Raw genomic sequence first — 13,965 nt, 5'->3', positions numbered from 1 at the left:
AATAAATCCCTATATAACCAAAGCTCATTGTTAATATATATTTAAAACATACTTTAGTTTTCCTTTCTATTGGCTAAATAATCCTATTTCATAGATATTATTTTTCAGTCATTGAAAATTTCCATTGGTTTCTGAATCTAATTCAGTTCTCATAAATCCTTCATAAAATTAACAACATCCAATTAGCTATGATATTAGTGAAGGGCTTGACCAATGTTCATTTGAGTAGAAGAATTATGTCACAGTCCTTACAGCTTCTAATTCTGCAAGAATTAGCTTTTCCACTAAAAAGCTACATGCTAAACTACTTTTCAATGTGTATTCTACTTTGTTTTTCATATATTTCAATGTCATATTTGTTTATAACCTATATTTTCCATTTTATGTAGGTATAATTTGTCATCTGTAATTATACTACCTTGTTCTGTTCCCTATTGGACTTTATTATATTTCAAAATGGAACATTTATCAAATTGATCAAGGTCAATTTGAATTCTAATTTGATGATCCCTGTATACAGCCAGTTGGTCACTAGGCCAAAGCAGGTAATGATTTTCATCAGGAAAATGGCAGAGATGAGTCCTTTCTATCATTTTCTGACCTGTGTGTTTCATGATGTTTGGAATAACTAAAGATATAAAATAAGGAAACTTACATGTTTTTTATCTTGTAAGATTGCTTTAAAATGCAATGTTTCTCATTTCCTTCAATCTTAACAGCATTGTGAAGGATGGTCTCTTAGCAGCATCCACTTTTAACAATAAACTTATTGAAAAAAACAAGACCTACTTTTGCTTACAAAAGAGAAAATACCAGGCATATTCTTGGCTATGGAATTTCTGGTCATTTGTGGCATGTGGGAGATGTCAGAGAATCATGGAAGGATGAAAGATAGAATTAGTGAATGAATTACAGCCATAAAATTATTTTGCTGTTCCCTAAGCAGAAAAGGGAGAACTTTTCTTAAAGTCATAAGAAGACAAATGCACCAAAACCTTTTTTGGCACCTTCAGCATGGTGTTAGAGAAATGGAAATAGGCAAATCTGCAACATAAGTGGCTATCCTATATGATGAACCCAAATTATGAAAAATCCAGTAGGCAGTTTAGTGACTAAATTCAATGCTACAGATACATATTTACTATTTGGTAAAGTGGTGAAGATACAAAGAAAAAAAAAATAAAGTTGCTCTGCACTCGAGAAATTTTCAGTCTACTAAGGATATACAACATGTACACAAATAAATAAATGCAAGGTGATTAGAGGAAAGAAAGAGGGTGGGGAATGGGATAGGAAGAAATTGTTATCTGAGCTGAATCTTGAAAGAAAATTAGGGAAGATAAGGATAGATGAGAATAAAGATTACACTCCTGGCTTTGAATATGGGAAGGCACAAAGATAAGGAATGTCACATTGGGTTCCAGGATGTCATTGATGATATTTCAGTACTAAAAAAGCTATGAATTTTTTTTATTCTTATTCCACCTATTATATTACAGTTACATATAGATGTAATTTTACGTAGTTCTAAGATTAATTTCTTTATAGAATAGATACTAGTGACAAATTTATACAATTAATTTTAGATAATTTTATTTTAAGTTTTATTAGATATAATAAAATACCATTATTTAAAATAATCTAAATACGATATGGATGATTTTTATTAAATATACATTTTGACAGTTTCAAAAATATTTAAGAAATATTGGCAAGTTGGACTGTCATCCATGTGATCTCTTCCAATACTAGGTTCTACATGTCAGTTTCCTTGAACCAATATTACATTTCTTAGTCTGCCATGCATATATGTGTGCATGTGTGTGTACGCATGCACATATCCATATATATATATATACTGTTATTATATTATAAAACTAAAATTATTATAACTAGTAAAGAGGTTCAATGACATTGAAGATTGCCCAAAGAGCAACTAAGAGATACATGATAGACAGGAATGGGGTATGACACATTACACTAGAGATGTATAAGGAAAATAATTTTAAGAATGTCATGGAGAATTAAATGACTGGAAAAAATTATATCATCACCAAGTGAGTATGAATGAACAAACATTTATTAAGCACTTACTTTTTTTTTAAATAATTATAACTTTTTATTGACAGAACCCATGCCAGGGTACTTTTTTACAACATTATCCCTTGCACTCACTTCTGTTCTGATTTTTCCCCTCCCTCCCTTCACCCCCTCCCCCAGATGGCAAGCAGTCCTATACATATTAAATGTCACAGTATATGCTAGATACAATATATGTGTGCAGAACCAAACAGTTCTCTTGTTAAGCATTACTTTTACAGGCATTGTGCAAACATTTAAAAATAAGTTAGCTGATATTTATAAGGAACCTGAAGATTTATAAAGGGCTTTATAAATATAATTTCATTTGATCCTAACAATCGTCCTGAGAGGTAGGTGCTATTATTATCCCAATTTTGCAAATAAGGAAACTGAGGCTCATAGAAGCTAGATAATTGAGAACAACTATAAATAAATACACGAGATAGAAATTAAAATCATATCTCTCATATTAAGTCCAGCATTCTACTTACTATATACCATGATGGTTTTCTGTGGACAGCCAATAGATAGCTGCATGCTCTAATGATATTCATCCACTATCAATAGATGAATGCCTTTTAGTGAATTTATGGAAGAACATGGGTTGTGCAAGCATAACTGGATTGTGATCTGCATTTCTGGAGAGCTTATTCTCATAAATTAAAATGCAAAAAATATCAGAATATTAGATATGCTATGCAACATGAAAAGAAAACTTTGAAATCAGAGTCAATGAATCTGGGTTCTAGTCCTAGTTCCAGTTCTGATAATAACTAGTGAGATCTTGGCCCAGTTGTCAGCCTTGATGTGTTACATTTTTTTGATAGTAAAATTGAGTTAAGGTCCATTATTTCTAAAGCTTACAACATTCTGTGAGAACCAAATGAGTATTTTTATGTTCACAAAGCACTTTCCTGTCTACCCCTTGGGGTGGGGAGGGGAGCTAGGTAGTACAAAATATTAATGTATAATTAAAATCTGAGAGTATCTAACCCAAGATTAGACAACTAATAAGGGTCTTAAATGATACTCAGTGCCTATTAAAGGATATTTATCTATGTATGTATGTATGAAGATCCTTACTCCTATCTCAAAAGTCATCACTCTTTCCACATTATGTACAAACACAGCCTGGACACTATTTGAAAGTCCCTTAAAATAGTTTATATTTTAAGGGACTTTCAAATAGTTTGTATGTATAAGATATATGTAAGAAATCATTATATAATGTAGGAGTATTATGAATTATATATTTTTAAATTAGTTGGCATGTTTTCATCTATTCAGTTTTACCTGTTTTTATGTCATATAAAGAGTATTCTATTTCTTTTCAGCACTATATTTTAGATTTTTACTCATTCAACTGTTTGGCAAAGTCACTATCCCTCATAGGTTGAGATGTTAATGGAACAGAACTGGAATTTGGTTACTCTGAATAAGTCAAGACCATATTGTCTTTTGAAGCTATTATGATATGGAGTCAGAAAGCTTGTGAAATCTCTGTGTTCCTCATACTCACAAGTTTAAATCTAGAATAATGAAGGTGGGGAGATAATATAATGGGACAGAATAATAGAATGATTTGTGGAGGAGAAAGGAGGAAACAAGAAGGAACCATAAAGGAGAAAGCCTAGGGGCAGCAGAGAATCATCATCACATACATGCTTAATATAGTTTATTACACTATATTAAATCATAACTTATTATATTGTAAGCCCTTTAAGATTATAAATTTGTTTTAGTCTATAACACTGCCGTGTACATAGTATTTAACATCAGTTTTACTGAACTTACATTTAGATTTGTACTCTGAATTTGAAGTCAGGAAGTCCTAAGTTTATATCCAGCTTTCAGACATTTATTGTATGATCCTAAGTAAGTCACATAACTTTACTATATTTCACTTTTCTGATCTGTAAAATGATGATAATAAAATCATCTCACCTACCTAACAGAGCTGTTTTGAGGATAAAATGAGATCATATTTTTAAAACGCTTTGTAGCCTTAAAGTGCTATTTAGCTGTTAGAGATTATTATTATTTGAAATAACAGTAAGTATAGAAGAAGAGGCACATTACTGACATATCAACAATCAAAAAAATCAACTTACCAGTGACAGTGTAGTTTTCTCTATATCCCGTGTAGATTAACATGTCATCCATGTATAATGAGTACTGAGTTATAATACCATTTGCCTTTTGGGGCAGGCTCCAAAACAGTATCAAAGTGTTGGGCAGAGACTTGGCTACTGGTGGCTGAACCTCTTCTGGGGCTAGAAGAATAGACTTATAGAGTATTACTTGATTTTAGATTTTCAGATTCAAACTTTGCAGACCCAATCCAATTAATCATTGAAAAACTCAAGTCTGCCTTCATAGAAATGTTCCTATTCCAGCCTGTCAATAACTGTTTAAGGAACAGTGCTAATAGCTGTCCTGAATTGATGAGTTTGTGTAATGGGCTGAGGCTTGAGTTGATGCACTGAGGTCCCAAGCACATGAGGCTAAATAGTAATTGGACCATACTCTATTAATATGTAAGCTTGGAGAAAGAATGGCCCCCACCCACTCTTTGTGCAAGTCCTGATGTGTTGTATAGGAAATGACGATTTTGGTGGGTGGAGGCAGGGGAGTGGAAAAGAGGTTTTATAACCCACCGGAAGGGCAATGTCCAGTGTGAGCAGCTCCACTATCTTTAGATAATCGCCAGGTGATGTGGAGAGACCCAGAAAGTGGTGAATGGAAGGGACCAGATAGGCTAACTGCTTGGGGGAGAGGGTTTGCTTGTATCTCTACAGGTGGAGAAGGAATCAGATGGGTGCCAACGAGCCGTATTAGCCTTGTCCATCGCAGAGAGACGGAGCAGACCCTTGAAACGAAGGAGAAGACCCAAGAAACATCGGGTGGTTCTGTTGCTGATTGTGCTCACCATTGAAAGAGTGTGGCAGTTATGGCGTTTGACTCATGGACATAGAAAATCATTGGACTTCAAAACCCTCAGAAATCATTGGATTCTCTGAGACATAAGATTGTTGTAGGACTTTAAAGCCCTCAGGAATCATTGGATTTTCTGAGAAATGATAAGACTGTTACAGGACTTCAAAATCTGCTGGAATCATTGGATTCCCTAAGACATAAAAAGACTTTTGCTGGACTTCAAAAACTTGGGGGGATCATTGGATTCCCTGATATGTGAAGCAATGGACAATAGACTGGTTTTGGACTATCTCTTGGCTGCTGAAGAGGTGTATGTGTGACTGCTGTTTACATACTCTCCTTCTAGGACTTCTGGCAATCTTTTACATCATACTGTTGATTTATATTGTTTGTTATACCGTTACTTGGGTGCATAATTCATGTTTGTTATAACACATCAAGCCTGCACTGATTGTGGGGAGAGTCATCACTAATAGTCTCTGCGTTGTTGCTATGTGCTATGTGTTCCCATGCTGATGGGTTTGTGCATAATAAGACCCTTGAGCCCAGAAACCTGCTAGCAACCCCCACTTCCCTTTGGTGCTTTTCATCTCCCTTCCTGAGATGTCAGGGAGGGCATGATTATCTCCTTTTTAGTGCTTTCACCTCCCTTCCTGAGAAGTCAGGGGGGTCGTGATCACTTCCTTTTCGGTGCTTTCACCTCCTTTCCTGAGAAATCAGGGAGGGTGTGATCACCTCCCCTTGGGGGCTCTGACCTCCCTGAAGAGTCAGGGATGGCATGATCACCTGTGTTCTAAAACAAAAGAAAGCGGGAGATGTAATGGGCTGAGGCTTGAGTTGATGCACTGAGTTTCCCAAGCACATGAGGCTAAATAGTAATTGGACCATACTCTATTAATATGTAAGCTTGGAGAAAGAATGGCCCCCACCCACTCTTTGTGCAAGTCCTGATGTATTGTATAGGAAATGACGATTTTGGTGGGTGGAGGCAGGGGAGTGGAAAAGTTTGCTCATTGGGAATGGATAGGTACTGCTTTCCTTGATTCAGCTAATGGCCACATTATGACTTCCACAAAGCATTCATTAAAAAGTAATCTGTGCCTATTGTCTCATTAAAATAAGGTAAATAGTTCTACTTCCTTCCCTCTAGTAACTTATAATCTAAGAAAAAACTGAAATAAATTATTAACAAAGGACAGAGCCTTACAACCACAGAATATTGGACAAGTATAAACATAAAATAAGTAATAATGTACACAATTTACATTATGTATAAGCAAAGAAAGTAGCAGTGTATTTTTTAATAGTAAGTAAAAAATGAAGTTACAGGAATTACCTGTTCAAATAAAACAAATCTCTTCTCATTCAGTTAGGGGGAAAGACTTCATGTAATAGCAAGAATTTGAGTTGTTTGAATCATGACTGAGGAGGAGCACACTCTTAAGAGTCAGATACTCAGAATACAACATAGGGAGAAATCAAAAATAGTAGTGAAGGATTTTGAGATAAATCATTGGAAGGACAGGAAGTAAACTAAAACTAAAAGAAAAAAAATATATATCACCTCAAGTGGACTGGTGGTATACCTTACAAAAGAGGGTAAGGGGAATTAGATGATTCTACAAGGAATCATCTTTAATCTTCTTTAAGCAAAAAAATAACTGCATGAACAAAAGGATGGATATGAAAAAGATAAACCTTGAAAGAACTGATGTTTTTATTGAAAAGGAAAATGCTCATTAACAGAGAATGCAGTTAATAAAAGTTACAAAGCCACAAGAGCATTAGAGAAAATTCAACCATTTAAACCAATTTCCTTCACTGGGTTCTTGTATGCTTTAGCTTCTTTCATTTCTTAGATTTTTTTTTAATAATCAGAAGCATTACATAATGATAACTGGCATTGATATAGTATTTAAAACATTTTATATATGTTATCTCATTTGCAGACTTCTCTTCTTCCTGAAGCTTTGAAGTCCCCCAAACAATTTTGCACACACAGTCCAAGAAATCAACAATTTTCATTCTCAAAAAGGAGATATTACACAACAATGCTTCAAATCATTTGAGGTCCTGTCCTTCTTGAAGCAATGCATGCTGGTGGTTGAGCAAAGCTTTAAGTATGAAATTGTAAAATGCTTTCTCTTTCTTGCTGCCTTCTTAATGTAAGCTTTTCAAAACCTTAATTTATGTCTACAATTTGTAAGTTCCAAGTACAACAAAAGTGAGACTTAAGAAAAGACGAAGGAACCAGAGCAGTGACTAATAAATGGCTCAATTGGCATTTGGAGGTTCCATCATACTGAAATAATTGTTGCCTGTGCTGGTGTTTAGCAGTTAAAAGAGACCATGGAAATCAACCGTTTGATTCTCAATTTCATACTGTACCATACAATCAATTCTCTTTAGTCAGACTGTCTCTAGATTTACTTCTGAGCCATAGTAAAATGAGGAAGCTTTCATTAATCTTTCAGATGCTTCATATTAATGACAAGGCTCTTGCATGAACAATGTAACAGCAATTAAAAAGCCCATTAATCTGCATTACAGCTATTAAAGATGCATGTCATTAAAGGGTATGGAGTTTGATTCATTTTCGCACCCCCCAAAAAAATGGAGCAATTATGGTCTGGCAATGCACTTTGTCATCAAATTAGGTTGGGGTTTTCCAGCAAATGGCTTTGCAGCATTTAGCTCTTCTCCTATTTTATTATTCATGACTGAAATGTGGAAGTCAAGACCTTTGAAATTACTTTACCTTCTTGTGGAGTGGAGATGTTCAATGCATGTGTGCTCTCCGTACAACCAGCCAAAGTACAGGCAGTTAGGGTTACTGCATAGTTTTTGAAGGGTAGCAAGCCTGTCAATGTGCCTATAATATAAAAAAAGGAATCCTTGAGTATTTACAGTAAGGAAATATGTTCACAAACACTCAACAGAGTGAAAAGAAGGATATCTACTTCTTCCATCCATTTCCCTACCTGAATACTTGCTGCCTGAGGAATAGGATGGCTAATAAAGAAATATTTTGAGGTTGATGTATTTCTACCTTGTTTGTAAGACTGAGACTAAACTGAGATTAAACTAAGACTACTCTACTGCACCCCATAATGTTTTTATTATTATACAGAGCAGGAATACACAAAGGAATGCCTGTAAACATTATAGCAAATCAATATGAACTAATAAAGATAAATAATTAATAAGTTAATCAAATACAATTCTGTTTACATTTTAATTGGCAATTTTAAAAAGTAAGATTTATGCGCATTGATCAGAAATTGAATATGCTGAAGTTTTTGGCTGAATCTTTGTGATAAGATATGATTTCATTCAAGATAAGGAACACTCTAGTTCCTCTAGTTATTCAGTTTCATAATTTTAGGTGTCAGTATTAACTTTTCACTCTGACTCTATTACCCATCCAGTCACCAAGTCCAACAAATTCTAAGTTCAATATCTCTTCTTAAAATTTTGACATACCTTTATTATTCCTTAACAAATAATCATTATGGTGGGCTTCTTTTAGTGAAAAAATATCTCTACTTAATAAACCACATTTTGAAATAGCAAGTTATATAAGAAGTCAAAATAAATTCACTCTTTTCCCCCAATCTGTGGGCAAAGTGGTCCACTGTGGCAAATGATTGGATTTGGAATCCAACGATTTAGATTGATGCCTAACTCTGCTGCTAAATATATGAATCTGAACAAATCACTTAGCCCAAATCTATTTTCTAATTCACAAAATAAGAATATCAGTAATTGTGCATCTGTATATCAGAATATTTCTCAGAGACTGATTATATAGATTTCATTCAGTAATTTATATCATGGAATTTATAGTCATAAATTCTATGTAATGAACTGATGCTAAGTGAAATGAGCAGAACCAGGAGATCATTGTATATGGTAACAACAAGATTATATGATGATCAATTCTGATGGACATGGCTTTTTCCAACAATGAGATGATTCAGACAAGTTCCGATGGTCTTGTGATGAAGAGAGCCACCTGCACCTAGAGAAAGGACTGTGGGAACTGATATAGTGTTTTCACTCTTTTTGTTGTTGTTTGATTGCATTTTGTTTTCTTTCTCCTTTTTTTTCCTTTTGATCTGATTTTTCTTGTGCAGCAAGATAATTGTATAAAAATGTATGCCTATAATGGATTTAATGTATATTTTTACCATATTTAGCATATATTGTATTATATGCCATCTAGAGAAGGGATTGGGAGGAAGGGGGAGATGGAAATTGGAACACAAGGTTTTTCAAAGATCAGTGTTGAAAAATTATCCTTACATATGTATCCTTGAAAATCCTTGAAATTAAAAAAAAATTTAAAATTCAATTCTATATAAATATAAGCTATATTTTATGAGACTTGTTGTTAAATTGTTTCAGCCATATTCAATTCTTAATGACCTCAATTGAAATTTCTTTGGCAAGGATACTGTAGTAATTTGCCATTTCCTTCTCTAAATTGGATGAAAAATCTTCTGGGTCACATAGCTAATAAATGAGCTCAGATCTGTCTAGTCCAGGGCTGTTACTCTACCTACTGTGCCACTTAGCTAACCATGAGGAGATATGAGAGATCAAATCTGGAACTTAAAAAAAAAAAAAAACATTAACATAAGTTGTTGGGCTACATGATATAATGAATGGAACTCCTATGAAGTCTGGGTTCCCACTCTTATATACTCTCTGTCTTTAGCTGTGTGGTATAGGATAAAATGCTTAATATCTGTGAGATTTAGTTTCTTTGTAAAATATGTTTAGACTAGGTACTCTCTAGACAGAAGATTATACAAAGATCAATTCTGATAGATGTGGCTCTCCTCAACAATGAGATGATTCAAACCAGTTCCAATTGCTCAGTAATAAAGAGAGTTATCTACACCCTGAGAGAGGACTGTGGGAACTGAGTGTGGACCACAACATAACATTTTCACTCTTTCTGTTGTTTGCTTGCATTTTATTTTGTTTCTCAGTTTTTTAATCCGATTTTTCTTGTGTAGCAAGATGACTGTATAACTATGTATACATATATTGGATTTAATATATATTTTAACATATTTGACATGCACTGGACTACCTGCCATCTAGAGGAGGGGTTGGGGGAAAGGAAGGGAAAATTTGGAACAGAAGGTTTTACAATGGTCACTGTTGAAAAATTACCCATACATATGTTTTATAAATAAAAAGTTTTAATAATAATAAATAAATAGGGAAAAAAAGAATAATGAACATGCACTGCTTCTATTTTCTCAATTATCAACTCACTCTTTTTAAATATTTTCCAATTATTTGAAAAACCATTTTTTTTCATTTGTTTTTAAAACCCTGAGTTCCAAGTTCTCTCCTTCCTCCTTACTAACACCCCCCTCCATTAAGAAGGCACATGTGAATTTGTGCAAAATATTTCTATAAAAATCATGTAAAAGAAAACAGTTCTCTCCCTTCCTTCTCCCTCCCCCCCCCCCCCCGCAAAAAAAATCCTTAAGAAAAAAAAAAGATTATGTTTCAAGACTGGTCAGATACAATCAGTTCTTTCTCTGGATATAGATAGCCTTTTTCATCTTAAGTCCCTCAGAGTAGTCCTGGATCATTGTATTGCTGAGAATAAGAAAGTACTGATTCACTTTTTCAGGCTTTGTGGCCTAGCTTCTAGAGAGCTAGGCTGGAATAGTGAATATGTAACTGATTTCAGAAAAAGGAAGACTTGGGTTGAAGTATTAATTTTAACACATACAAGTTATGTGAACTCAGACAAGTCATATTATCTTCAAGTGCCCTGGGAAACTAAGATACTAAATTGTAGAGAAGATACCTGAGGGCAGTATTAAAAGTCTCTTACTATGACATTCATATGGTGATCAGACAGAGTTGTGAATTAATTTAGTCATTCTAGAAAGCAAGTTGGAATTATGTCTCAAAAATCAACAAAATATATACAAACTTTGATTCAATAATATCTCTTCCAGGCTTATACTCCAAAGAGATAAAAGAGAGAAAAGTGTATATATACACAGGGCTACCAACCTATAATAATTAACATTTAGCACTTCAAGGTTTCAAAGGAATTTAAAATATATCATTTCATTTGATCCTCATAACTCTGTGAAAGAGATGTTATTATTATGCCCATTTTACAGATGAAGAAAATGGGGCTGAGCTGATAAGTTTGTGAGATTAAATTCAAACTAATATTTTCTTGATTCCAAGTTCTCCATATTATTCATTGCACCACTTATCTTTATTACTACTTCATGGAGAATGCATATTTACTCATATGGTATATTAATTTAATATAATTATAAATTAATAAAATTAATTTGTGTCATAAAGTGAGGAAATTCACAGTTTTAGAGGAAATTAGTCTATCTCTTTGAAATGATGCAGAGTGAATTGAGCAAAACTAAGAGATCAGTTTATACAATGATAATATTATGAAGAAATTTGGAAAGGATTTAGAATAATGCAACTAAAAGGCATGATTCCAAAGAAATTAATATGAAATATGAGGCCTACCTAATAGAAGTGATAGACTTCAAATACAGAACAAGATATACATTTTCAGAATTTTTCAATATGGCATTTTATTTTGCTAAATTATGCATATTTGTAATAATAGTTAACTATCCAATTCAGGGCAGAGAAAGTGAGAGGAACAGATAACAAAAGATTATAAAATACGCATATACATATACACATTTTTTAAAAAGAAATTACAGTTGTTTAAAAAAACAAAACCAAACCAAAACAAACAAACAAACAAACAAACAAACAAAAAAAAAAACTCTGACTCCTAATGTCCCTTCCCAATGGCTTCTTATTTAGTCATTCATTTGTATCTGACTTTCCAGGACTTAGTAGACCATAGCACATCAATACATGAGGTTATCATGGAAAAAGATACTGGAGTAGTTTGCCATTTCCTTTTCCACTGGATTATAGTAAATAGAGATTAAATTATTTGCATGGGTCACATAGGTAGTCAGTATCTGAGATCAAATTTGAACTCAGGTCTTCCTGACCCCAGGCCCAGTGATCCACTTAGCTGCCTTCTCTTCCTCACTACCATACTATCAAAACCATCTGGATCACCAATGCCTTCTAACTGCTAAAACTAATAACCTTTTCTCAGTTTTCATGTTCTTTGATTTCTATAATACCTATTTTGGGAAATCCTTTCCCTCACTTGGCTTCCATAGCATTCTCTTAACCTAGTTTTTATCTGACTATTCCTTAGCTTTCTCCATTCTCTGCTTCCTTTTCCAAGCCTTTAAATATCTATGTGCCCCAAAGTTCTGTCTTAACCTTCTTTTCTCATCACTTCTACACGTCATCTGCTCCAATGATTTTGATACTACTTCCTTGAAGAAGATTCATAAATTTGCATCATTATCCATGGCCCCTTTACTGAGCTTCAACCTTCAACTTACTAGACAACTCCATGGAGATAATTTAAAAATTCACCCTCAATATATCTATAAAATGAAATGGGCTTTAGCCTCCTTCCCACTAAATGCCAGTTCTTTCAATTTACTTCCCCATTTGTATTCAGACCATCCATTTATTTAGACTGCAAACCAGAGTCATCCTTTATTCTACTTCTTCCTTGGTCCCACATTCCACCAGTTATCATTTCTTAGTAACTAGTTCTGAAATTTCCCAGTCACTTAAAACTTCTTTGACAATCTTATAACTGACAAATTACTTGAAGCTCACATTATTCCTAGATTAATGCAAAATGTTAGTTCCAAGCTAACTTTACTTTAAAGTCTTCTATATAGAGCAAATAAAAAAAAGCTTCACAGTTTTATCACAGAATCTAAAAGTTGAAAGGTCATTTAGTCTAACCCATGCATACAAGTAATAAGAAGATATTATAACATGCTCAACAAACAAATATGTTTGAGTTCTATTCATTTTTCCAAAACTTGTCCAAATTTCCTTCTTCAAAAACTATGTGTGTGTCTCTCTCTGCCTGTCTCTATTTGTCTATCTTTTTGTTTCTCTCTCTTGCTTATTAAATAAATACTAATGGCCTTAGACTGGTATTCAGTTGGATACCCCATTATATTTTGAGCTTTTCAAGGGCAGGAACAATCCTTTGTCTTTCTTTTTATCCCCACTACTTAGTATAGTATAATATTACAATAATATAGTAAGTACTTAATAAATGCTTTACCTGACTGACTACAACATGGCTTCTAATGCATTTTTTTCCAACCTTCCTTCTCATTACCCTACTATATGAACACTATTTTCCAACCAAACTATATTTTCCCTCATTCCCCAATATGCCCAGTAATTTCTGTCTGTATTTTCCAAAGTTGATTCAGAAAGAAGCAAATTCAAGTCAAAAGAATGAATGCCCCATGGGGAATTATGAAAGTGATTCAGGGGGATGAAAGAAGGATATTCTCAGTGAAGGGAGCTTTCTAAAAAACACTAAAACCACACCAAATAGATAAGAGTCTACTGCATTCATGCATAAAACTGCCTACAGACACCATGGTGCAGCATCCTAATGATAAAAAAGATTTAATTAATCTCCCTAAGGTCTTTATTATCGAGGAGTTAATAGGGCACTGGGGAGAATAAAGTTTGTGACCTTATAGTGACATAGATAAAATAAGCTATAATATCATTTTAGACTTTTATTCATTCAGCAAATATTTATTATTGACTCTATACAAGGCACTGTCTTTTACAGATACATGTGCTGCCTCTTGGATGGGGATACCATATGAAAAATTAAACCATATGTAATGCATATATGCCAATGCTTTGAGTTCTTTAGAGTCAAAGGACTATATAAATCTAAAACTGTATTATTCTCATTGAAAAAATAATAAAAATCCGTTCCAGAACATTACTTAGCATTTTTACAGGCAAGCCTTCAGAGAGATTATGGACAATATCTTATTATGA

At 33.7% G+C, this 13,965-nt stretch overlaps 1 protein-coding gene across 1 annotated transcript in view; it reads right to left on the bottom strand.

Moving 5' to 3' along the window:
- Window positions 1-13,965, bottom strand: part of USH2A (usherin) — a 998,601-nt gene that overhangs the window by 568,827 nt on the left and 415,809 nt on the right. Inside the window, exons 30-31 of the mRNA XM_051996749.1 lie at window positions 7,778-7,891; window positions 4,194-4,355 (exon numbers count right to left, since the gene is read on the bottom strand). Coding sequence (XP_051852709.1) covers window positions 4,194-4,355; window positions 7,778-7,891 — 276 coding nt within the window. The remainder of the gene's footprint in view (window positions 1-4,193; window positions 4,356-7,777; window positions 7,892-13,965) is intronic.

This window comes from Antechinus flavipes, chromosome 4 (genome assembly GCF_016432865.1).
Source record: "Antechinus flavipes isolate AdamAnt ecotype Samford, QLD, Australia chromosome 4, AdamAnt_v2, whole genome shotgun sequence".
NCBI lineage: Eukaryota > Metazoa > Chordata > Mammalia > Dasyuromorphia > Dasyuridae > Antechinus > Antechinus flavipes.
Note: the sequence above shows the minus strand (reverse complement) of the source record. Positions and strands in the feature narration are given on the sequence as shown.